Source organism: Erpetoichthys calabaricus, chromosome 4, assembly GCF_900747795.2.
Source record: "Erpetoichthys calabaricus chromosome 4, fErpCal1.3, whole genome shotgun sequence".
NCBI classification, from domain to species: domain Eukaryota; kingdom Metazoa; phylum Chordata; class Cladistia; order Polypteriformes; family Polypteridae; genus Erpetoichthys; species Erpetoichthys calabaricus.
Genome location: NC_041397.2, coordinates 137653477 through 137679060, shown reverse-complemented (window position 1 = coordinate 137679060; position 25584 = coordinate 137653477). Strand labels below are relative to the sequence as shown.

The 25584-nt window shown below is 39.6% G+C and overlaps 1 protein-coding gene across 1 annotated transcript in view; it reads right to left on the bottom strand.

Annotated features, from left to right (window-relative positions):
- The window catches only part of tmem45a (transmembrane protein 45a), a 57548-nt gene that overhangs the window by 14849 nt on the left and 17115 nt on the right, over nucleotides 1-25584 (bottom strand). The window contains exon 2 of the mRNA XM_028801279.2: nucleotides 2257-2473. Coding sequence (XP_028657112.1) covers nucleotides 2257-2446 — 190 coding nt within the window. The 5' untranslated portion in view covers nucleotides 2447-2473. The remainder of the gene's footprint in view (nucleotides 1-2256; nucleotides 2474-25584) is intronic.

Sequence of the window (25584 nt, the reverse complement as noted above, 5' to 3'; positions counted from 1 at the left end):
TATTACAAAAATACAAGCAGCAATGGCCACCGTGTTTCTAGTTCTTTAATCTTTTGGTTTCCGTCACATAAGAAAAAAACACTATAGCTACCTGTTGCGAATTTGAATTTAAGCAAGAATCCTAATAGCTGACCAGATTCTAATGTTTTCAATAAATGTGTTGCACTGTAACAAGGCAGCGATAGAGAATATTCACCCACACACCAAAATAATGACACATAACACAGAAAGTTGCTCACCAACATATAATCAGAGAAGCACATCAGCTTGTCCCATGTATAAGAACTTCCACATTCACTGTGCCTCCCTGGTGATATCTTCTAACTCTGTGCTTTCACTAGATTCTTAATTTTTCTATACCCCTCAAAAACACTACATCCAGTTCAGGATTCTGCCTCACATGACTGGGTTAACTGCTGGTCCTTGGACTACAGGGCTCCCTCCAGTGCCCTGGTGACCACTGGTCATATTTTCCCCTTTAAAGGTCTCCAATGGCCCCCAGAGAGGCCACTGTCTTACGATCCTGTCAATGTGAGGCTGAACTGCTGCTCCCTGATTTCTTTAATGGATTTAGCTTCCTCGAGCCTCAATTAATTAGACTGTTAATGACCTCAGAGTATTGTGAATTGGCAAATGCAATCCTTAGACAATAGCTGCTAAATCAGAATTGCGTGAGGCTGTAACGCAACATCTAATCTTCAGGGGAGTGAAGAATCATAAAGCTGCACAGCTAGCCCATCTGTTTCACTTCTCTTTACTCATGCAGTCCGAATTAATGAAAAAATAGTTCATAGTTAGGTGAGCAAAATGGGTGTTATGTACTGCATAGCATATAGGTATGATAAAGCCATTGCTTGCATTGGAATCTGCTTGTACAGAAACATCAAGCACTTGGCCATAGCTTATCCATTCATTTCCTGACCCGACAATAAAAGAAAACTGAGTAATGCTATCATTTATGGCCAACAGGGACCTCTAGCTGAAACAAGCTTGGCTATACAGTACCTTGAGTTATAGTATGGTATTTCCTGTGAGTTTAAATGGAGTTTCCAAGCTGCTGAAGAGTGCTGTGTAGCCCCAGCACAATATATTGAGAATCCTCCATGAAACCTGGGAGAACATCTAGTCTGCACTTTACTTACACATTTCAATGTTATTGGAGATGTGTATTAGTGCCTGGGGCCTTTAGGGGGAGCTCAACCAACACAGCTCATGAACTTCATTGTGGACCCTTCACATCCTTACTATGGGGTTCCCTAAAGTAGGTCAGGGCCAGGAATTAAAAACCCCTACAGGTCCACAAACCAGTGAACATGGAGTGAGGAGGGGAAAATTAAAATGGGTTAAACTGGTGGGAGGTGAAAATGTTGCAGGTGAGAAGGGGGGGGGGGCTTTGTGTTGATCTGTGGTGAGAAAGTGCTGTAGTCTCCAGTTAGACTGGGATTTTCACCTGTTAGTCAAGGCCAGCATATTTATTGTTTTATCCCTTTATTTTAATCCTTCCTTGAGTTTAATGGTTTAATAAACCACCTTTTTCATTTTTTTGCACTATAAAATATTTCCTGGGTACAGAGATGCATTAGGAGCTCCCCTACTGTTAACACTGCTTAATTCAATATAGGGTCATGGGAAACTAAAGCCTTTCCTTGCAGCATGCAGTGAAAAGGATTGCAAATGGCACTGGTGAAGCACAGGGCGCATGCACACATACTACTTGAATTTAGAGTCAGAAATCAACCGACTCTGTACATCAGTCAGAGTCATGGAAAAAATCTTATTATCTAGACAAAACTCATGTGCATGCAGAGACCAATCTCCACATTGACTGAAAGGGGAGCAGAATTCAAATTGTGCTCTTGTAACTACTACACTGTAGTGATAAGGACGACATCACTGTGCCCCCTTGACTATGGTTTATCCTTCCTTAATTTGCTTCTCATTTCATTTTGATTTGCTTACACTGCTAACACAGCACACTGAACATTTGACTATTCACACTATTCAAGTATATGTAGATTTATCTTTACATACTGCATGGTGTTTTCTTTTTTAGCTTTACTTGTTATCGTGTACAGTGTTGTGGTTCATTCAAATTTGTATATACACTACGTGAAAATTAAAGTAATTCAACTGATCAAGCAAACAGCTCTTTCCTTTGCATTAGACTTCTCATTATGCACAAGATAATGAGTTCAACCAAAGTTAAGTTCCACATTTTATTCCAATCAGGCAAAAGAAAAAAGGCCAGCAGCTTACCTATTAGAGAGAAGACCACAATGACAGTGGCCTCAATGATCTCTACCCGGCGATACACAGCTTTCGTGGCAAATGGACAGGCATTCTTCTTTCGCCGACTAACATGCCAGAAAGAGAACTTGACACACCACCAAATTCCAACAATCAGGAAGAAACTGCCCGGTAGGGCATGGCCTTTGAAGTTTCCCATATTACTCTCTCTTTCTGTTTATAGTGTCTGAAAGAAAAACAGGGGTTAGCTGACTGCAGGTGAATGGCACAACCCTCCTGCCATGCCCTTTGCCTTTCAAAAGGTGAAGGTGCCATTAAGTCAACCAGCCACCTATATTCAGTAACTTTATCCCCTCTTTTCAATTATTAATTATGGTGTGCTTATTAAATGAGCCAAAACAGACAAGAAAACAGAGTCAGGACAAAGCTGTGATAATTAGTTCAACACTCCCCAGTGGTGTACATTACCATGTGTCGTGCAGTGGAAAATAAAATACACTCCATGCATGTTCTCCTCTGAATGTTTTGCTTTACAGTCTGGGAAATTCTGCCTGGCCAAGAAACACATGCAAAATGCACCCAGCACACCTTCAAGTCAGGATGTGGGAACATATAAAGAAGAAAAGCAGGACCGAACAGAGCAGGTGGCAAGATAATGAAGAACTATTTAAAATAAATTCACAACAGATTTTTACAAGTTATTATGCTGAGAAAACAGAATATCTGCAGGTTTTCACTGGGCATGCACTTCTCTAAGGGAAACATTAGTGAATTTAATGCAACTAAATTTAAGGTAGGCCTATTACAAGTAGGAAGTGAAAATATTACATATGAATTCCCAAAGGGAGGTTTGAAACTTGTACATACACCTTATGAGAAGGACCTGGGAGTTATTAGTGGACTCATCATTACCAACATATAGCATAAATGTATAGAGTATAAATCAAGGGAAGTTATGCTCAAATTATACAGTGCCCCACAGAGGCCTCACTTTGAATACTGTGTTCAGTTTTGGTCTCCATATTACAAAAATACATAGCTGTGCTAGTGAAAATCCAGAGGAGAGTGACTAGGCTGATTCCAGGACTAAGAGTTATGCTGAGTTATTTTGCTGGTGATTGAGATGTGGAAGGTGTTTTGTCAAATAAAAATCATTTATTTGAACTTGGAATTATGTTGGATGTTGCTGTGTCTGTGGTTTGAGGATTAGTGGCACACCCTAGTGGTTACAACATATATAAATGTCCATTTCACTTTCCATCTGTGTCTGACAGACTAGAAAACTCAAGTTTAGCAACAGAATCCCAATACATATGGAGAATTCCATAATGCCCCAAGCCTGAATTATGTGAGATCTTAAAGTCATTGCTCTGTTACTGGGACTTCAGCTCGGCTATACAAAATACTGTTGTTTCACCTGTGAATGGGACAGCCATACCAAAGAGTTGCACTATTCTCGACAGAACTGGCCACTCCGTAAAAAGTTATTTCTAGGACAGAAAAATGTGGCACATGAATCGCTTGTCGACTCGGCAAAGATATTTTTGCATCCTCGTCACATAAAACTGGGACTCATGAAAAATTTTGTGAAAGCACTGAACAAGGAAGGCGAAGGTTTTCGTTGTTTAAGACAGATGTTCCCAAGAATAACTAACGCCAAGATCAAAGAGGGCAAAAACTTTTCAGGAAGCAAGACTTTTAAAAAAAATTGTTGTGCAGTGTTATTAAACATTTTTTATTAAGTGAAAAGATAACACATGGCATGTCACAAAGGGTACTTTGTAAAGTGTCAAAATATTAACATTAGAGATCTGTAACATCCGGCGCCGCCGAGAGTGGCAGCCTTTTCAGCAGCTCCGTGTATGACTGTATGTGTATGTGTACTTTTCTACTTTTATTTTTCTATTTTTATTTATTGATCACTCCTATCACTTATTTTATGTGGATTTGTTCACTGGACACACTTACTTTTACAACATGGGCATGGATTTTTTCACGCCGAGACTTGCCTATTCAAGTACTCAACTTCGAGCGCTGAGAACAAATGCCAGTGCCGGTGTGGTTCCCTATTTACCTGACGAGGTAAGAAGGCGGTATCGTGGCAGCAGAGCGGGCACTAAGCTAAAAATGAAGCGGCTTGCAAGAAAGTGGCGTTTTAAGCCTTCGGTGCCTTCTGTGATTCTGGGGAATATGAACTCAATCTCAAATAAGATCAACGAACTGGCTGCGCTGGTGAAAAATGTCAGAACCTACAAAGAATGCAGTTTGTTGTGTTTTTGCGAAACGTGGCTAACTAACACCATCCCAGACGCTAATATGGAACTACCCGGGTTTAGCACAGTTAGAGCGGACAGAGATGCAAGTACCTGTGGGAAGCACAAAGGAGGAGGACTCGCTCTCTATGTCAATACACGGTGGTGTAACTCTGGACATGTTAACGTCAAAATCTCCACTTGCTGCAGGGACATCGAACTGTTGGCCGTAAGTTTACGTCCCTATTACTTGCCCAGAGAGTTTGGACACGTCATTGTTGTTATTGTAAACATTCCTCCTCGAGCGGACGTGGAGTCAGCGAGTGACATCATCCATTCTGCTGTTGCTAAGTTACAAACGCAGCACCCTGAGGCGCTTGTGCTAATCGTTGGGGACTTTAACCATGTGACGCTGGACAAAACATTACCTGCCTTCTCCCAGTATGTGGACTGTAACACCCGGGAAAATAAGACTATTGATTTACTGTATGCAAACGTTAAAGACGCATACAGCGCCACCCCGCTGCCTGCGCTTGGGAAAGCAGATCATAACCTGGTTCTGCTTCAGCCTCACTATAAACCAAAAGTGAGAGTCCTACCTGTAACCACACGATCATTCAGGAAGTGGACCCCGGAGGCTGAGAATACTCTGAGAGAATGTTTTGGAACTACAGACTGGGATATCCTGCAGGGATCTCATAGTGAGAACATTGATGAAGTTGTTGACTGCACTACTGACTACATCAACTTCTGTATGGACATTGTAGTTCCAGTAAGAACTGTACGCTGCTATGCTAACAACAAGCCATGGATTACAAGTGACATCAAGGGCCTTTTGAACCAGAAGAAAAGGGCTTTTAAAGACGGATGATCAGCATGAGCTCAAGCGCGTGCAGAAGGAACTCCAAGTCCAGCTCAGGGTGGTGAAGGAGCAGTACAGGAGAAAGCTGGAGCAGAAGTTGCAGAATAACAGCATGAAGGAAGTGTGGGATGGGATGAAGATCATCACTGGCTACAGCTCGAAGCGGGGTACCACCATCAAGAGACGTGAAGAGAGCAAACCAAATGAACAACTTCTTTAACAGGTTTGACCACCCTAACCCACTCTCACTCTCACCTCGGAGTACTGCACCCTCCACACATCCTTCTGCTGATACCAGCATAGGAGAGACATCCCCACCCATAATTACAACAGCGCAAGTGAGCAGAGAGCTGAGGAGACTTCGTGCCAGCAAAGCAGCGGGTCCAGATGGAGTATCGCCACGACTGCTGAAGGTCTGTGCATCGGAGCTGGGGGGACCTCTACAGCGCATCTTCAACCTGAGCCTGGAACAGGGGAGAGTCCCGAGGCTTTGGAAAACATCTTGTATCACCCCAGTCCCAAAGGTATCACGTCCTAGTGAGCTGAATGACTTTTGGCCTGTTGCTCTGACATCACATGTGATGAAGACCATGGAGAGGCTGCTGCTTCACCACCTTAGGCCACAGGTTCAACACGTCCTTGACCCTCTGCAGTTTGCATATCAGGAGAAGGTGGGAGCGGAGGATGCCATCATCTATATGCTACACCGATCCCTCTCTCACTTGGACAGAGGCAGTGGTGCTGTAAGAATTATGTTTCTAGACTTCTCTAGCGCCTTCAACACAATCCAACCTCTGCTCCTTAGGGACAAGCTGACAGAGATGGGATTAGATTCATACCTAGTGGCATGGATCGTGGACTATCTTAAAGACAGACATCAGTATGTGCGTCTTGGGAACTGCACGTCTGACATTGTAGTCAGCAACACAGGAGCGCCAAAAGGGACTGTACTTTCTCCGGTCCTGTTCAGCCTATATACATCGGACTTCCAATACAACTCAGAGTCCTGCCATGTGCAAAAGTTCGCTGATGACACTGCTATCGTGGGCTGCATCAGGAATGGGCTGGAGGATGAGTATAGGGACCTAATCAATGACTTTGTTAAATGGTGCGACTCAAACCACCTACAACTGAACACCAGCAAAACCAAGGAGTTGGTGGTGGATTTTAGGAGGCCCAGACCCCTCATAGACCCCGTGATCATCAAAGGTGACTGTGTGCAGATGGTGCAGACCTATACATATCTGGGAGTGCAGCTGGATGATAAATTAGACTGGACTGCCAATACTGATGCGCTGTGCAAAAAATGACAGAGCCGACTATACTTCCTTAGAAGGCTGGCGTCCTTCAACATCTGCAATAAGATGCTGCAGATGTTCTATCAGACAGTTGTGGCGAGCGCCCTCTTCTACGCGGTGGTGTGGTGGGGAGGCAGTATTAAGAGGAAAGACGCCTCACGCCTGGACAAACTGGTGAGGAAGGTAGGCTCTATTGTTGGCATGGAGCTGGACAGTTTAACATTTGTGGCAGAGCGAAGGGCGCTCAGCAGGCTCCTATCAATTATGGAGAATCCACTGCATCCACTAAATAGTATCATCTCCAGACATAAGAGCAGCTTCAGCGACAGACTGCTGTCACTGTCCTGCTCCACTGACAGATTGAGGAGATCGTTCCTCCCCCAAACTATGCGACTCTTCAATTCCACCCGGGGGTGTAAACGTTAACATTTAACATTATACAAAGTTATTGTCTGTTTTTCACCTGCATTATTATCATTCTTTAATTTAATATTATTTATTGTATCATTATGCTGCTGCTGCAGAATGTGAATTTCCCATTGGGATTAATAAAGTATCTATCTATCTATCTATCTATCTATCTATCTATCTATCTATCTATCTATCTATCTATCTATCTATCTATCTATCTATCTATCTATCTATCTATCTATCTATCTATCTATCTGTCTATCTGTCTATCTATTTGAAACTTTTGTTATATAGACCAATTGCTGCATTTTGATTGAAGATTGACATATCACAGTGCTTATAAAAAGTATTCACCCCCTTGGAAGTTTTCACATTTTATTATTACACCACATTTAATCATAATATATTCAATCTGGCTTTTTTTAAACTTCTGAAATCATTGTAAGGCATGTTTCAGTACTAACACATTATGTTTTCAGAGGCAGTAACATAAAGATAAATCCATAATAAGTACAAAATAAAACACTAATTATACAGTAAATGTTCTGAAGCTTTATTGATTTGGAAATTTAATTACCATGTATGACTGCTTAAACCTTTTGTTGTATTACCTGCAATGCACAAATATGTAAATTATAAATCATAATTAAGTAGTCTCTAATCAAAATTTTTTCATTCATTTACTAACTGTTCTTCAGACCCACTTACATACTTCTCCATTTGCTAATTTAATTGTACTATACTACTTTTCAAGCAGTTAAAAATATGTTTTATGGATTGTTGTTGCAGTTGAAGGAAATTATCACGTAAAACATTTTTATTTTTCCTCATTATATAAACTTTTATTTTGACATGATTGGTTATACTGACATGTTTACATACTGATAAGTGTATTGTGTTTGGGTTAATTAAGAAAAGAATACCTGCTTTAATCAAACCTACTTATTTAATAAGGTGACCAAGCACATTAAATACAGTATAATATCATAGAAAAAAAAGTTGGCTAGAGGAACTGCCACTGCCATTCCTTTAACCACTGATATATAGCAACCAAAAATAAGCCTCAGTCTGTCTGTCTGTCTGCCTGTCATTTCTTACCTTCCTGCCTAACTTTTCCTAAGCTGTGTGACACAGAGAACCTGAGAATTCAAATATTCAGAGCCTAACGAATGTAGCATTTTTTATTTCTTCCATCACTCCCACAGACAGCACAGTGTCTTATCAACACAACTAATAAAAGCAGAGCTATAAAATGAAAGTAGTTTTCCTTGCACTTAAATGCTTTATGTTATGCTTTAGTAATATGATGCTCAATGAGTTGAACATTGGTGTTAAAATAAAATGAATTAATCAATGAAGATGCTTTCCCTATTTACCCACACAGCCCAATGGTATGTAAAAAACTCTTTAAAAACTTGAAGTCTGTAACCCTCAAGAGACTCTAATTAAGCCATCTTCAAATTTCTCTTGGGGGCCAATCTATGAGAATTGCTGCTGCCTATGCTTGTTTATGTGGTTCACTAAACTAACCAAACAAAATTATGCCACGTCTCACAGTACTTGCAGAGAATAATTCCGTAATAGTCACTGGTCTCAGTTTGGTGACCAATATCAACAAACAAGGTGATTGTCTGACTTTCAGTCTTATACTAGTCATCTGTCATATGACAAGCTACAGACTAGTATGCAGTAACATAATATAAACCTACCTAAACCCACTTAAACCAAATAAGGGTTACATGAGCGGGAGAATATCCTGGCAGCATCAGGTGTAAGGTAGGAACCAGCTCTGGACTCATCCACCTACTGTACATGGAGCCAATTACCGTAGATGTGTCTGTTTCAGTTAGACCATAATGTTAGTTTGCCTAATTCAGATTTGAAATCCATTATTTAAATGCTCAAATCAAAAGAAAAAAAAAATTAAGCCAGTTAAGACAGATGTATTGATTTTTGTTAAGCTATATTATTAAATTATTACCTGAGTTAGGAATACTTTATATGTGCATCTATTTATTTTTCTTTGTGTCAAGTGTCACGCATGCATGTGCACATGGGAGACAGCTTATGGGCTTGAATGAGTGTAATTACCCATCGAGCCAGGGTTTGGTGTTGTGCTCTAATCCTTTCTCTCTTTCTCCATCTGCAGACCAGCAGACTGATGATTCTTCCATCACTGACATCATTTCCGGTTTCCACTCCATTGGACTCGCCTCTTCCAGTCTACCCTCCATATAAATGCCACTTAGCCCTTTTGCCTTCCGTTTCTTTTGTGAAGTCAAGTCTGTAAAGGCGCAGTCCTGCATTTCTGTCAAAATCTTCAAGTATATGGAGCTATTATGTCGGTATCCCCAATTCTTTTTCAGTGTCTTTTTCTAGTATATGTGAGATGCCATACAGTATCTATATATATAATTCACTAAGCCGGGAGACAAGTAGCCACCCATGGAAAGCACGCCGGAAGGGGTGTGGATTCACTAAACCGCCGACAAGTAAGACGCCAATGGCGCACGCAGGAAGGAGCCACGCCCACCAACTCTTAGACTATTGGATACGACGAAAAAATCACAGAGCCACGCCCACCAACTCGGACGCAACGCCTCGGAAAACATGCCGTCATTTCTGTTTTTCTGTGCCACAGTCCACTTGCAGCTCTGAGCCACGTTGACTTTTCATTAGTCAACCTCAGTGGAACCTTGGTTCACACAGAGGCAGCGCCAGAGAGAGACAGCGGCACACACAGGCAGCACGAGAGAAACAGAGGCACACACAGAGGCAGCGCCAGATAGACAGAGCCGCACACACACACAGAGGCAGTGCCAGAGAGAGACAGAGGCACACACAGGCAGCGCCAGAGAAGACAGAGGCACACACAGAGGCAGCGCCAGAGAGACCCCCGCACACACACACAGAGGCAACGCCAGAGAGAGACAGAGGCACACACAGGCAGCGCGAGAGAGAGAGCCACGCACACGCACAGAGGCAGCGCCAGAGAGAGACAGAGGCACACACAGGCAGCGCGAGAGAGAGAGCCAAACACACAGAGGCAGCGCCAGAGAGAGACAGAGGCACACACAGGCAGTGCGCGAGAGAGAGCCACACACACACACACAGAGGCAGCGCCACAGAGAGACAGAGGCACACACAGGCAGCGCAAGAGAGAGCCGTGCAATCCTTTAAAACTGAAGTTAAAACACAATGAAGGAAGCAGTCTTTAAAAACCAATAAGCCCTGTGCCTCTTTTTCATTAGTGTCTCACCTGCTTCAGGCCCTGCAACAGTCGAGACGCTCTCTCTGCAGCTGACCTTCTCTGTGCCTGACTCCACTACTGTCAGTCGCCTGATTAAAAATGGCCTTTTGAAGGGGAGCTATAGACCCGCTATACCACAGGAACACATTGCCTTCGAGCCTGCTCTCGCTCACTCTAACGTACCGGCTTTCTCTCTCTCTCCTCACTCGCTCACACACTGCACTGGGGAGAAATGCCCGCAGCACGAGTCTACCCGGAAACCGTTTCAGCCACACTTCCACGCCCCTCGCTACACTGTGAGTGCGATGATTATTTATTTAAAAATGGGCTTTTGAAGGGGAGCTGTGGACCCGCTATACCACAGGATCACCTCTGACATTACCTTCACATTGTTTTCCTTTGATTTATGATCCTGTTGAGCAGATCAGACACCTAGGCAAACAACACTGAATAATCAATAGCTACAACCACTTTGCCCGCCCCAACTCCTCACCTGACTCGGTTTTGTCTGTGTTCAGCAGTGTTTCCCAAACTCGGTCCTGGTGAACTCCTGTGGATGCAGGGTTTTGTTCCAACCAGATTCCTAATCATTAATGCCGATGAAACTCATCCGGGATAAGTCGGTTTTTCAAACGCAGACGTGTAGCACATTAGTCTAGCAGACTAGCTGGATGTAAAAATGTCATTGACGAAACTGTTGCTCTCAAACTTCGCAACATGGCTGTTGGCTTTGTTTGCCAACATTGGGATAATGTCGGCGACGTGGTCACAAACTGCAACAACTCACCACACAAGGACGCCCTGTCTCTCGAGGCATTCACACTGCCGGAAGACAACCATGGGTGTGTAACCATGGGATACGCAGAAAACAGCCATGTCAGTCAACGCAGATCAGACACCCAGGCAAACAACACTGAATAATCAATAGCTGCAACTACTTTGCCCGCCCCCACTCCTCACCTGAGTCGGTTTCGTCTCTGTTCAGCAGTGTTTGCCAAACTCGGTCCTGGTGAACCCCTGTGACTGCAGGGTTTTGTTCCAACCACATTCCTAATCATTAATGCCAGTGAAACTCATCCGGGATAAGTCGGTTTTTCAAACGCAGCCGTGTACCAGATTAGTCTAGCAGGATGTAATAATCCGAGATGAATGCGCACCCTCGCGCTGAGTGAAAAGCCAATATACAACTGAGTCTACAAAACATGATCAGCAAGTCTTTGATAGGCTGCAACAAAATGATGAAAGAACGGGCGCATTTTTTTCACACAAGCTGGGTGGGTGGGTGTGACGAGTTGGGGGTGGGCACATGAAATGTTACTTTTCTTGGTGATTTATTACATTTCCGATTTTTCAAATGTTAATTTTCTCCCTGTGCTTAAATATCATTTAAAAAGCGGCCTGATTATGCGGCGTATGGTACGCCGCGGGTTGGCTAGTAAACTTTTAAAATGTGAAGGGCTTTTTTATGATGCTGTGAGCTTTGAAATTGTACAGAATGGAAACTAATGGGCTGTCTCTACATGGAAATGACAACATACCACAATCTACTTTAACCATATTTTGTAGTAACAAGATAGACAGACAGATAGAGACTTTGTCACTACTTTCTACCACATTGTGCAGTTATATGCACATTTCATGGAATGTTCACCTCTGTCACAGATAAGCAGGCTGACTGGCAACCTTCTGTAATTCCTAGAGTCCTAAGCACATGCCCTAGCCAGTGCTGTCTTGGGCAGTATAGCTGTGCAATAAGCTCTGACATAGATAAGCAGATACACAAACAGCTATTTGTTTAATCCAGGTAAGGTAGAACCTGTTGTTTGTTATTTTAAGTACATGTCCCAGCTATGCCGTCTAAAGCTACATCCTCACTACTAAATTTTCTTTAAAAACTGCATTTCTAAATTAAAACAATCTCCGTCCACACTACTGTTTTCCCATTGTTAGTAGCAGGAATCTCCATCCACACTAAAATGATCAAGAAAGCATTTGACATAGATGTCTACCTGCAAAGGGCACACATACATTGGTGGAAAAATCCCTTAAGGGATGGTAACACTGAAGGCCACAGGATTTATTGGTAAATTATTTACCTTTTGCACATATACGCAGTATTCAGGGTACAGAAAATGCAATATAGATGCATACAGGTAAGAAATACAACAAGCGGCATGGCAATAAACTCTTCTATATCCACTATGTTGGAAAATGAGTTTCTTCCATGAAGAGTGATCAATCAGGGAATGACATGTTGTAATGAGCATAGACATTGCAAAGGGGTAGATAATAAGCTGAAACAAATCACAGAACAATTAGAGTCTGACTTTTTAAAAGTCTAAGTTTTCACCCATCCACGCTGCAATGCCGAGACAGTGTTTTCAGAACTGCACAACTCTGGAGAGCACTTTGAAAAGTCTCTGTTTTAGGGGGTTAAAAATGCCAGGGTAGAGCATTGTCTTGGTTTTTAAACAAAAACATAGTATCATGGACACAGCCTCAGGGAGTACAGCTACTATGAGAGGCAAGTGACATTCTTAGTGATCCCTAAGCAAAGACAGTATGTCTCTGCTGAGGGATCTGTCGTCAGTTTGTAGTGGCTTTTCATGCCATCATCATGCATATTCAAATTCTATGAGGTACTGTACCATTATGTAAAACTGTAAGATGTTTAAACATAAGTTCAACATTCTATACATATCCGTTAGTTCATTTTAGTTCACAATACTTATGTTTTATGATTTGAAAGGCTTGCTTACATGTAATTTTTCTATAAAATAAGTAATAAGGCATTATGTACTTTTTTGATATTTCCATTAAAAGATATTTTCAGTGCAAGTTCCTGACTTATATACTAAATCAGGTTATGAACATCAATAGGAATGGATCTTTTTCAAAACTTTTTTTGAGAACTAAAAATAAGAGAAAAAATATTATTAATATTATAACCTTGGGTGGTGACTAGGTCCTTGTAATTCAATATTATCAATATTATAAACAATTTCTTTTAAAAGTATTAACATTTAAACATTCTATTATTGGCCATCACAGTTGCATTGCTTATTTGACACTTCTCTGGAATAACAAAGGAGAACCAGGGAAGCCAGCTGGCCTTGTTTTACCAGAGCTGCACCACTCTGGATGCTCAAGGCATGCAGTATATTCACCAAAATTTATAGCAATTGGTAATTTTTGCTTTCCCATCATCCAGCACCCCCTAATTTTTAGCAATTTCTTAATCTGTATTTGACATGCCTGTTTATGATAGTAACAAATGTAGGTTGTAAAAGATGAAGCCGTGGGTCTCACACAAAACAAGCTGATGTATCAGATTTCAAAGCTGTAGTCATTCCTAGAAAGAGGAAGCTGGAGCAGGTAAATGTTGCATGTGTGCTTCTCATTTTTCAGGTGCTATAAATCAAAAGATGTCATAAGTCATGCAGCTCATCAGTCAACTCATCACTTCACTTAAGAGGAACACAAAGTGCATGAGAGAACGGTGAATAATGCAGTGTTCTTATATTTAAGGAGGGTTTCTAAATGAGCATAATGTGAATAGATGAGCGCCTACATCTCTCCAAAGGAGTCAGGGGGCTCTTTGAATTTTATAACCAGCTTTACTACAAGTCAAATAAGGAAAAACCATACATAGTAAATCATCCTGCCACCTGTCAGCACGATGCATAATGCATATACAGTATGTGCTTAGGTATGTATTTTGTATATACATTAAAGGTAGTGAACAACTGTGTATGTCTTCTAAATTTTAATTTACTCCTGACCTCTTTTTATATTATTTCACTGTTTGATATTGTTCACTGTACTCCTTATATTGTAAGTAAAACAACATTTATATTTAATTAAAAAGAAGGATAGACCATACTGCACACCTATTGAAAAAATGTTTTTCTGTACCAACTCAATGATCACAAAATATGTTAACCTTGAGTGTGAAAAATCTTTCTTAACATCTTTTCAGTAGTCTGCTTTTCCTGTATAATACATTGCCTTATGGGAAGATGGGAAGATGTCTCCACTGTTTAATTGATTTTTTTTCAACCACTACCCAAAGCTCTGTTCAGTTCTACATGATTATCGCAGGACTTTTCAATGTATACAGTAAATGTAGTGCAGTATACTTGCTACAGAGACTACAATATCACTGAAAAATAGTATATTTCAAACTTGTGTTTCTATTTTGCAGGTATTTTCAAAGTAAACTTTAAGTCTAATATCAAATTACAGATGTATCTATATTTATTTTAGTGGTGGCAGCTGGCTTGCACACAAAGGGTGTCATTCAAAAAACATGGGACAGAACAAATTTGTGTGTAATCTGTTTGTAGAAGCAAATGTATGTGCATTTTAATATTCATCAATTCTTCAGTAGCTGCAAACAGATTTTATCCCTTCTTATGACTGTTGTCCCGCATGTGTGTCAGATGATCACCTACAGGGCTCATCTGAGGTATGTAATACTCCTTTGGGATGACAGGGGGTGCTGGCGCTAATCGTGTCCTCTCCCCTTCCCTCCACAGTGCCATGAAGATGCAAAGTGAGGGCAACTGACCTCGTCCCTTCCAGTTGTCAGCCCATAAATTCTCAGCTGGCTGGAAGGATGTATTATTCCGTTGACCAACCAACCTGTACAGGTATGCCTGATAAAATGAAAAAGAGAAGTCTTATTATTGTGGGCTCAGGAAATGCTACCTTTATTAAGTTGTTTATTTTGACTGTGCCCTTTTTGTTTTGCCTTAAGAACATCAGAAGTAAGCAGGGATGGCAAGGTTGGTACCCCAACATTTATTCTGTGGAAGTGTCATTCCTCACATGACCAAATTGTCCACTATGCATTTGTAAAATAGAAATGTAGGTAAATATCACTTGTTATTCATATAAATCACATTTTTAATTTGTGGCATGCCTTGTTAAATTAACAATACCATGCAGACAACTTTGAAACATAGTTATCAAACATTAGAAAATGTGACAAATATAGCACCTTTGGCAAAACTAGTTGGCAATCGGTAACTTTAAGTTTCAGTTTTGGAATAATTTAATTTGAAAGACTAAATAAGTCTATAATCTATAAGGATTTCATTTTCTACATGTAGAAATACAGGCCATATGTTAACTACAAGTATGTACATATTAATCACACATTCTATCATATATGTCAACACATTCAACCTGACCCTAACTACTGAAATTTCTATAAGAATGTCCTTGGTCTTAGCAGTACATAACAATGGCTTTTTTTGAACTTCTGCATAGTTTGTACAGGGTACAATTTTGAAAGAAGAATGAGTTAAGGATCACACAGATTTATTGGCTGAGCATAATGAATGGGTAGTTAGTCATCTTCAAACGCAGATGTAGGTATGAGTCCAAATCAGGCTCTCTAGCAGGTGTCAAACCACTGCAAAGTATGTTTGTGTTTTTTTTGGCTGCCTACATTTAATTTTGTCCAAATAATGTATCTATATACAGTATAGTATGTAGCACTGTGCTATCAAAATTGAATCAGAAAGCTGAAGCCCAGGAGGCAGTGGATTATTCATATTCCATGCTGAATTCATGTAGTTATATCTGATGCATATTCGGCAGCAAAAATTTCAAATATTAATTTAATTTCTAGACTGTATTTTAATTTGGTAAAGGACTACTTCTGACACAGACTCCTTTTCCCTGTTTAGGCACCAAGCCCATTCCTCCTACGTTTTTAAAGTGCAGACATTTTCCTGCCGTGTTCTTCTCCTCCAAGGTACACATAATGAATACCGCAAAGGCCAGCCTTGGCTGTCTGCTCACCACCTGAGAAAATACACAGTGAAACACATACTGTATACATCTCAAGGGAACTGTAACAAATTCAAAGTCCCCAGGGTGTTAATGTTACCTCAATCATACCCTGGAGTCTTCTCCTCATCTTTAAACTGGGCCTTTGTTTTACCTGCCACTGGGATACTTTCTACCAGAATGTGCAGCCTACTAGTCTTTTCTATTGACCTTCGGTCTCTCTTACAATGATTTGTATTCTGAGCTGGCGGATTCCTTAATAAAATGCTACATATGACTAAGGAATTAACTCCTATAGCCTCATCTGAGTTTTCAAATTCTTAATTTTTGGTTCTTGCGAAACTTTAGAGTACAACTACTATAAAGGCAACTGATCACAGTTCACAGTTGAACTTTCTAAAAACGGCACAGAAATCTTCAAAATCAATAATTAGTAAGCAAACCCTCTTGCTGCCTGTCATGTGTTATGCATGTAGTGCCTATAAGAAGTTTTTTACATTTTATTGTTATACAACATTGAATCATAACAGACTTTTTAATGTCAAAGTGAAAACAGATCTCTGTAAAGTGATCTAAATTAATTATAAAAATTAAACACAAAAATGCATCAAGTATTCAGTCCTTTTACTGTGACACACCTAAATCATCACTGGTGCAGCCAATTGGTTTTAGAAGTCCTATGCAGTAATTAGTTCAACCCTAACCCTGTATCTGGAAGGTGCACTCCACTATAGCCATTCTAAAAGGCAAAATGTTATAAAGGTTTTCCCCAAACACCTGTAAGAGTGAAGTAACCCCCAAAAAGGGTGGCCACTCAGTTCAATAATGACAGATGCTACATGTCCACACACTAAGGTCCAAGGATAGTAGATCCGTGGAGCATTCTACTTTCTCGAGGTATGGGTCGGATGTTCAGTACTAAATAGCAAAAGGAATGCTATTAAGTGACAAAATAAAGGAAACAAACATCCCAGGCAGAGGCCTGTCCTAATATACAGATAGCTGTCCAATATACAAAATGGATGGTGACACACAGAGGAAACACAAGAGAAACTAACATGATGCCAGAGACCAGAATCACCTCACATTCGGAAAGGTGGGGAGATTTGGTACAAACCCAGAGAGGTAATGTTCCTTTTCCCAAAGGTGTATAATCCCAACCCTGTATCCGGAAGGTCCAATTTGTGTTGAGTCAGTATCATTGACTAACCTAGACAGCGAAGACAAAAGAACACTAGAAGCAACTCTGTGAAACGCACAAGTTGGGGATGGATACAAGAAAATATTCAAGTCACTGAATATCCCTTGGAGTCCAGTTAAAAGTCATTAAGAAATTGAAAGAGTATGGGACAGCTGTAAATCTGCCAAGAGAAGACCATCCACAAAAACTGAGTTATTATGCAAAACTTATACCAGTGAGGGAGGTCATCAAAAGGCTTATAAGAACTCTAAAGAATTTACAAGCTATAGTGGATAAGACTGGACAGACTGTGCAGATGTACAACATCTGTTTACCCGGGTGCTTCACCAGTCACAAATTTACAGGAGACTGGTAAACAGAAAGCAACTGTTAAAAAGCACACATATGACATTTCAGCTAAAGTTTGAAAGAAAGCATACAGAAGACTGGTATCAGTTGGATGGAGTTCCTATTGAATGATGAGACCAAAATTGATGTTTTTACCCATCAGTCAGTCAGTCAGTCATTTTCCAACTCGCTATATCCTAACACAGGGTCACGGGGGTCTGCTGGAGCCAGTTAAAGAAAGCACTATACTGTAATGACAAATACAGAATCTCATTACTATGAAATTTTCATTACACCAAAATATTTTTTAGGCTCCAGGCAGTTCAGTTTAACAGAATTTTACCTTCATATATATATATTGCATAGTTTACTGTCAAATAATGCAAAGAGTACACAACACGTGTTTCGCCCTCATTTGGGCTCATCAGGTGTACATACTCTACTGCTCCCCTCTCGATTCCCCGAGAAGGGAGCAGTAGAGTGTGTACGCCTGATGAGCCCAAACGAGGGTGAAACACATGTCGCTTACTCTTTGCATTATTTGACAGTAAACTATGCAACATTCAATGATCTGCTTCTCGCAACTGAAAGAGGGCACCGTGGCGGATGTTTGCCGAATGGCAGACCAACCACAAGCGTTACCTGGTAGGTAACCACCCACACAATTCAGGTCGTCGAGACTCAGACTACGAATGCAATTGAATATATATATTGTGAGAGATGGCCGGTCGTTCATCCCGGCCAATACCTCCAGGCCACTAGATGGAGCCCTCCCTGTAGCATGGAAGTGCCCCAAAGACCAGCAGGGAATCATTTATCAATGGAGTTTTTATTCCTGACCCTGCTGGACACCGTGGGGCCCACCAGAGGATGCTGTAGGGAGGCTCAAGGACTTACATGTGCCCTATAACCCGGAGGTGCGTCTTAATTACCGCGACAGAGGAAACAACGTACTTCCGGGATGAAGAAGGAAAGTTTTCATCCGACCCGGAAGTGCTTACGAGTCACATGGACAATGGTTCAGGAGCACTTCCGGGTCATGGACTATAAAAGACTGTGAGAAACCCTGACGAGTGAACTGAGTTGGGAGGCAGGGTGGCTAAGCGTCTGGGAGTGGAGATTTGAGTATTGTGTATTGGTTATTGATTTGTTTATTGTTTGAGTATTGTGGAAAGTAGGGTGCTTTGTGCACTTATTTATAATAATAAATATTCATTTTGGACTTTTATCTGGTGTCTGACATCTGGTCTGAGGGTTCAAGGGGTCGACAGTGCCTATTTGTCACTATATATATATATATATATATATATATATATATATATATATATATATATATATATATATATATATATATATATATATATATATATGAATAATGAATATATAAATATAATAATATTTTATATATAATATATAATAATATGAAGAAGAATATGAATGAATATATTAATATGAATATCTATATATATAAAAATGGAATGGGTGGGTCGTCGGGTGGGCCTTTTTTTCATTCCGTCGTTTTTTCGACGTTTTGAAAATGTAGAATGATTATTTGATTTTTTTGTTTTTATTTGATCGTGTCTATGTAGCCGCCATCGTAATAAAGTATCGCTAAAATCGTCATTTATCGTAATTTATTTTTGACGTATAACGTCGCCGTCGTCGAGGTCAGTGATACCACTGCAAAAAATCTGCTTACGGTTGAAAGACACGCCCTACTCACTGGACAGTTAAAAACACCAATCAAACTAACGATGACATCAAGTATTACCCAATCAAAAGTAGGAAAGGAGGCATCTTCATAAAATGCGTGTGGGATGATTTGCATGAGACGCTGCTTTAAAAAAAAAATTATAAAAAAAATACGGGATAAATCCCGTCCAGTATTGATTCAAAACGGGACGCGCAATTTCATTCTCAAACGCGGCACGATTCCGTATTTTAAAGGACGGGTGGCAACCCTACAGTGCCAGGTAACCACCCATACAATCACATTGTGATTCAGACTAGGAATGCAATGAATGTAATTACCCCGATCTACATACAAGGCGAAAGTCTTGCAACATTCAAAGATGATGGTTTGGGATAAGTACACCATACAACATAAAAGAGCTTATGAAGCCTTGAACCGAAAAAAGCAACATCTCAGAGATCGTAAAAAAAAAAATAGGAGCTAATGTCGTTTTACTCGCTGTAGATTTTAGTCAAACATTACCAGTTATTTCACAAGGGAGACCAGCACATCAACTCAACGCGTGTTTAAAATCCATGCTTCTCCCACGCTCGGTTATATGTCGCGTGTTCTCGGGTAGGTGCACCAAAAAATGTATACATTTAAGCATGTAATGGGCAAACAAAAAATGAGGTATACCCGAAGGCACAGCAGTAGTACTTAATGTAACTTTACTTCTTAAATGTTAATGTTTTACTGTTTAATAATTTATACGCTTCTTATATGTTGTTCAAATTCTTTTATCAAAATACCACTGACAGCGCAATGCACGATAACATCGAGTGAATACACCATACGCATCCGCCCACGGCTGCCCTGCTGTGCGCAGATAGGACTTGATTGTACAATAAAATAAAATAAAGATAAAAAGACTAAAACAATCATCACCCATAAAGCGGATAGTAGACGTGACGTACTATATGTGTACCACATTTCAAGTGTATAGGTGCAACGGTTTGCGAGCTACAGGTCATTTAAAATCCTGGACAGACACACAAATTGCCACGGTAGCAAATTACAGAAGAAGATTTTACTGTTTAATAATTTATATTTATATGAAATGTGCTTCTTATATATTACTTCATATTCTCATATGATAATGATGTTAATGTTTATATTGATTTCTGTGTTATTAAAACTGCATGTATGTGTGTATATGTATATATATATACGAGCTGTATATACCCGGCGTTGCCCGGGGCAGAAGTAACCTAATCGGTCAAACACTTACATATATACCAAAGTAAACCTAATCGGTCAAACAGTTACATATATAAAAAAAGCGAACCTAATCGGATAAACAGCTTCATATATACAGAAGCGAACCTAATCGGACAAACAGCTAATCTATATACATAAGCAAACCTAATTGGTCAAACAGTTACATAAATACAAAAGCAAACCTAATCGATGAAACAGCTTCATATATACAGAACCGAACCTAATTGGTCAAACAGTTATGCATGTGCAGAATAATTTTACAAAGATTATGCGTGTTAACAATCATTAAAAAGAAAAGATTGAGGAACTCTTCTTCTATATGTGATGAAGCTGGATGAAGCTGACTTGACGAAGACGTAGGTGCATAGATTGGTTTTTCTAAAACAGAAGAAAAAAATGAGTATCTATTATTATTTTAAATTAGAATGAAAATGAGAACCTTCATTAGAGATAGATTATCCGTATTAAAATATGTGCATGAATAAACTTTTGCTAACTCTCTAGCAAAAGTTTATTCATACAAATTGGCATGGGATGGCTTTGTGAAAAAGTAAAAATTAGATAAAAATAAATTGAGAATGCGTACTTCGATTTGACTGAGATTATCTGTAATGATGAAAAAAAAGTTTAGTATGTTTTTTTTCCATACGGGAAGGATGTAAAACCTTACATAGGCACCCTTCAGCCCGTACTGAAGGGTACTGTCAGATTCTTACTGACTAAAAAACACCCTTTTTATTCCACACCTACCCCAAAAACCACTATTAGGCATTACTTTGGGGTGGCAGTAGTTTAGTTATGAAACAGCTGGGTCCTGAAAAAAATCTGTCTTATTAGTGGCTTCATCACATATAGAAGAACAGTTCCTCAATCTTTTCTTTTTAATGATTGTTAACACGCATAATGTTTGTAAAATCATTCTGCACATTCATAACTGTTTGACCAATTACATTCGCTTCTGTATATATGAAGCTGTTTAACCGATTAGGTTTACTTTGGTATATATGTAAGTGTTTGACCGATTAGGTTACTTCTGCCCTGGGCAACGCCGGGTATATACAGCTCGTACTGTATATAACACTGCGGTGGGTTGGCACCCTGCCCAGGATTGGTTCCTGCCTTGTGCCCTGTGTTGGCTGGGATTGGCTCCAGCAGACCCCCGTGACCCTGTGTTTGGATTCAGCGGGTTGGACAATGGATGGATGGATGGATGTATATAACATGAATATAACTGCATATGAATATGAATTACTGCATATGTACGAGGGTCATTAACATAGTTCATATATGGTTGTTTCAGGGTGCCAACTAGGTGGTGTTCAAGGCGAATTCATGTATACACATTTACAAGATACTTTTAATTTATAAAGGTAAACTGCATAGGAAAGTTTTAGAAATAAGATTTTTTTTGGAGTACACATTTTCCTGTTTTTTTTGGTGTGTGTCTATTTATACACCCAAATCCATGCAAAGTTTTATAAATGAGACCCCTGGAATGGCTAAGTCAATGGCCGGAACTCAATCCAAAAAATAATTTGTGCCTTGACCTGTTCACTATTGATTTCCATGCAACCTGAAAGAGCTTTAGCAGTCCGGCAAAGAAAAAAATATGGGAAAATGTCAATGTCTCAAAGTTAACAGAGGCCTGTCCACACAGACACAAGGCTGTTATATTTGTAATTAATTGACACCATTGTGCAGCGATCTGTTCTGACTTTGACTTTTCAGAGCCTTTTTCTGTTAATCAGTGTGAAAAAAGCTATATTCACTCCACTGTGGTTCAATGTTGTATAATAAAAAGAGAAAACTCCCAAGTGGGTGAATTCTTTTTATAAGCACTCTACAATACAAGAAGACCTGTGAAGTTAGTCTTTATGTTCTTCTTCCTCAGAGTTATGAGAAATGTTCTTGAGGTCCTCACAATGTGGATTTGTCTGATAAACTAAGGCTGGCAGGCAGATGGATTCAGTTTCCCAGCAGAGAGCAAAGTTGCTGCAGAAGGTCACGGTTACACTGTATTAAGGACTGGTAAAGAGAAAATGATGTAGAGTTTTGTTCTCCATTTTACAGGATATGCAGACTACAGACACTGGATGTATGCCAGGACTATGGGGTATAAACTGTGAACGAAGACCAAAGGAGTTGAACTGATTCAGTTCAAGCAAATGAGGTGACATGGCAGAAAAGTTTAAAATGATAAAGGAAACATGTAAGATCAGTGCCGGGTTATTACTTTAAAATTTATAGCACACAGTATGGGTTAAAAATCAAGAGAGTCATTTAATACAATGAATGGCATGAGGGTGCACTTAACAATTTTATCCTACAACCTTCCTAGACTGAGCACAACCACTCTGTGTGGAGTTTGTACGCATTACTTTTTTTCTTTACACTGGCTTATGACTTCAAAACTGATTTCAAAATCCTCCTTTTAGCATATAAAGCAAAACAATGCTGCAATAATCATTAAACCATAATGACCATAAAACACTTTTTACGTTTGCTTCTCATGGATTTTACAGCTGACTTCAAAATCCACATTCTTACTTATAAAGCTTAAAATAACTTGTTTATCTAACAGCACTTCCTGTATAAATGCATATACAGCGGAGTATACTTTACAATTTCAAGGTAGTAGCTTTTTAAAGATTTCAAGAATAAATAAAACAAGAGTGGTAGGCTAAGCTTTCAGATAAAGATGGCCAAAGCTGTGGAAGAGTGTGCCTGCTTATACAGGAGAAGCCCCTTTGATCTCAGCTTTTAAGTCCAGGCTAAAGACTCACTACTTTAATACAGCATACCTGATTAGAGTTATTAATTAGCTGAACACACTTGATTATTTCTTATCTCTCTTTCTTACATACCTGAAGAAAAACTTAAGTATTACAATAATTATGAACTGTTACTGACCCTCTTCTATTCTTCTTCTGTTTTCAGTTTCTTGTTGTGGCACTTAGTGCTCATTTTATACACTAAGCTAATATTTGTCCCAACGGAGAGTGAGCTTTTGAATGATCTACTTTTAATAAGACTGTCCAGGGAGGACAGATCGCCTAGGCCTGCTGAATTGTGACCTTGTCTGTGACTGACCACGGATCCTAAAAAAGAGGTGTGTTTCCCAGTGTTGTGCTTAAATGGAGGTCTTGTTTTTCTTTCCTTTGTTGTCATCTGACTATATCTCAGATATAATGTTCACTACACTTGATATTGTCATGACTTTTTTGTGCCAATCAAAATGAAACTGCTTTGTTTTACTCTGTGTTTCATGGAAATTGCATATTTATATATGTAAATTTTATATGGTGTAATAATTTACACTCGGTGCAATTCACTGCGTAAGCACTCTGATCCTGAACTCTGAGGATTTTCTTTCACATCCCAAAGATGAATTAATTGCTAAATCGATTCAGTGTGAATGAGTGTAGTTTGATTGTAAGTGTGGTTGGGTTTCAAGACTGCACCCTGTCTTGTACACACCATTGCTGTAATAAGCTACATCCCCCACAACACGCAACTGAACAACGCAGAAACTGAAAAAGCGAATGGTAGTTTAATATGTCTGAAAGTCCTCAACTGAAATACTGTTTGCGGTTTTCATTCCATATTAACAAACTAATACAGCAGGGCCACAGTTAATTCACAAATGAACTAAAACACTGAAAGATATAAGATGAAGAAAAATAGAAGCAGTAACATAGACAGAGAAGTCCCAAGAGAAAAGATTAAAATTAAAAAAGAACAAAGCAGACACAATGCCAGCCATTATTTTAAAATACATATTTAGCAAAAGCACTTGAACAAACTGAATCTGGCTAGGAGCAAACTGCATACAAATGTTCAGAAACACAAAGAATTATAAATCTATGGGACCAGTTGCCTAGCAGTGTGGTGTGAAATGGCACCCTGGGGAGCTCCATATCTCAACTCGATAGTGTCTTAGAAACACTAGGTAATGAGGAAAACAATGAATCTGAAAGCATCCAATATCAATTCCCTTTAACATTTTCATCTATCAATCCTACATCCTTGTCCATCTGTGGTTTGAATGATTCCTAGATGCTGGTCCTTAGAAGCCTTAGGTGTAAGGCAGAAACCAACCCATATTCACTCGTACCAGCACAATTTAGAGTCACCATTCAACATAACCTGTGCAACCTTGACATGCAGAAGGAAAACAAGCGACTAGAAGAATACTCACACAAACACTGGGAGATCATGCAAACAGCACCCACAGCTTAAATATCAAGTATGTGCTCATTTCCAAAAGCAGTTTATACATATGGGCCAATCAATTGATATTTATTTTCTATAGCACTTTTTGCAATGAATATCTTTATTTACTGTATATAATGCTACTTATGGAGAAGAACAAATTTCATTTGTTCAAACCACAATTGCCTCGCAGCTTCGGCTATGGGTACTGTATGTCGAGTAAGTCTGCCTTGTGATCACCTGGCACACCACCCAAGGCTGGTTCATGCTTTTACAGCTAATGCTAATGGGGATGGCTCTGGCTCCCCTACACCTTCAATTTCAGATTAAGCTGGTTAGAAGATGGGAAGTAAAGTCATGATGCACAATGGCATTTGTTATTAAACCATGCGCTCTTTGAGTATGTGCTTGTTTTTTAACACAAGCCCTTTTTACTGTTATGTTTTTACTAAAATTAGCTTCAGTCCAGTAAGTTTTGTGAAGATATAATTCCCCTTTGTGACTAAATCATTTTATCTATCTATCTATCTATCTATCTATCTATCTATCTATCTATCTATCTATCTATCTATCTATCTATCTATCTATCTATCTATCTATCTATCTATCTATCGATTGATCAGCTTTTTTCCGTTGTCTGAATCCAGCATTACTCTCTACTTCATCTATTACTATATTTTGGAATCCTGCTATGGTGTTGTGCTTTTGTAATAGTTTATTTTAGTTATTTAGTTTTATTTTAGGTTAGAGTTGCAGCCCTGTTTCCACTCAC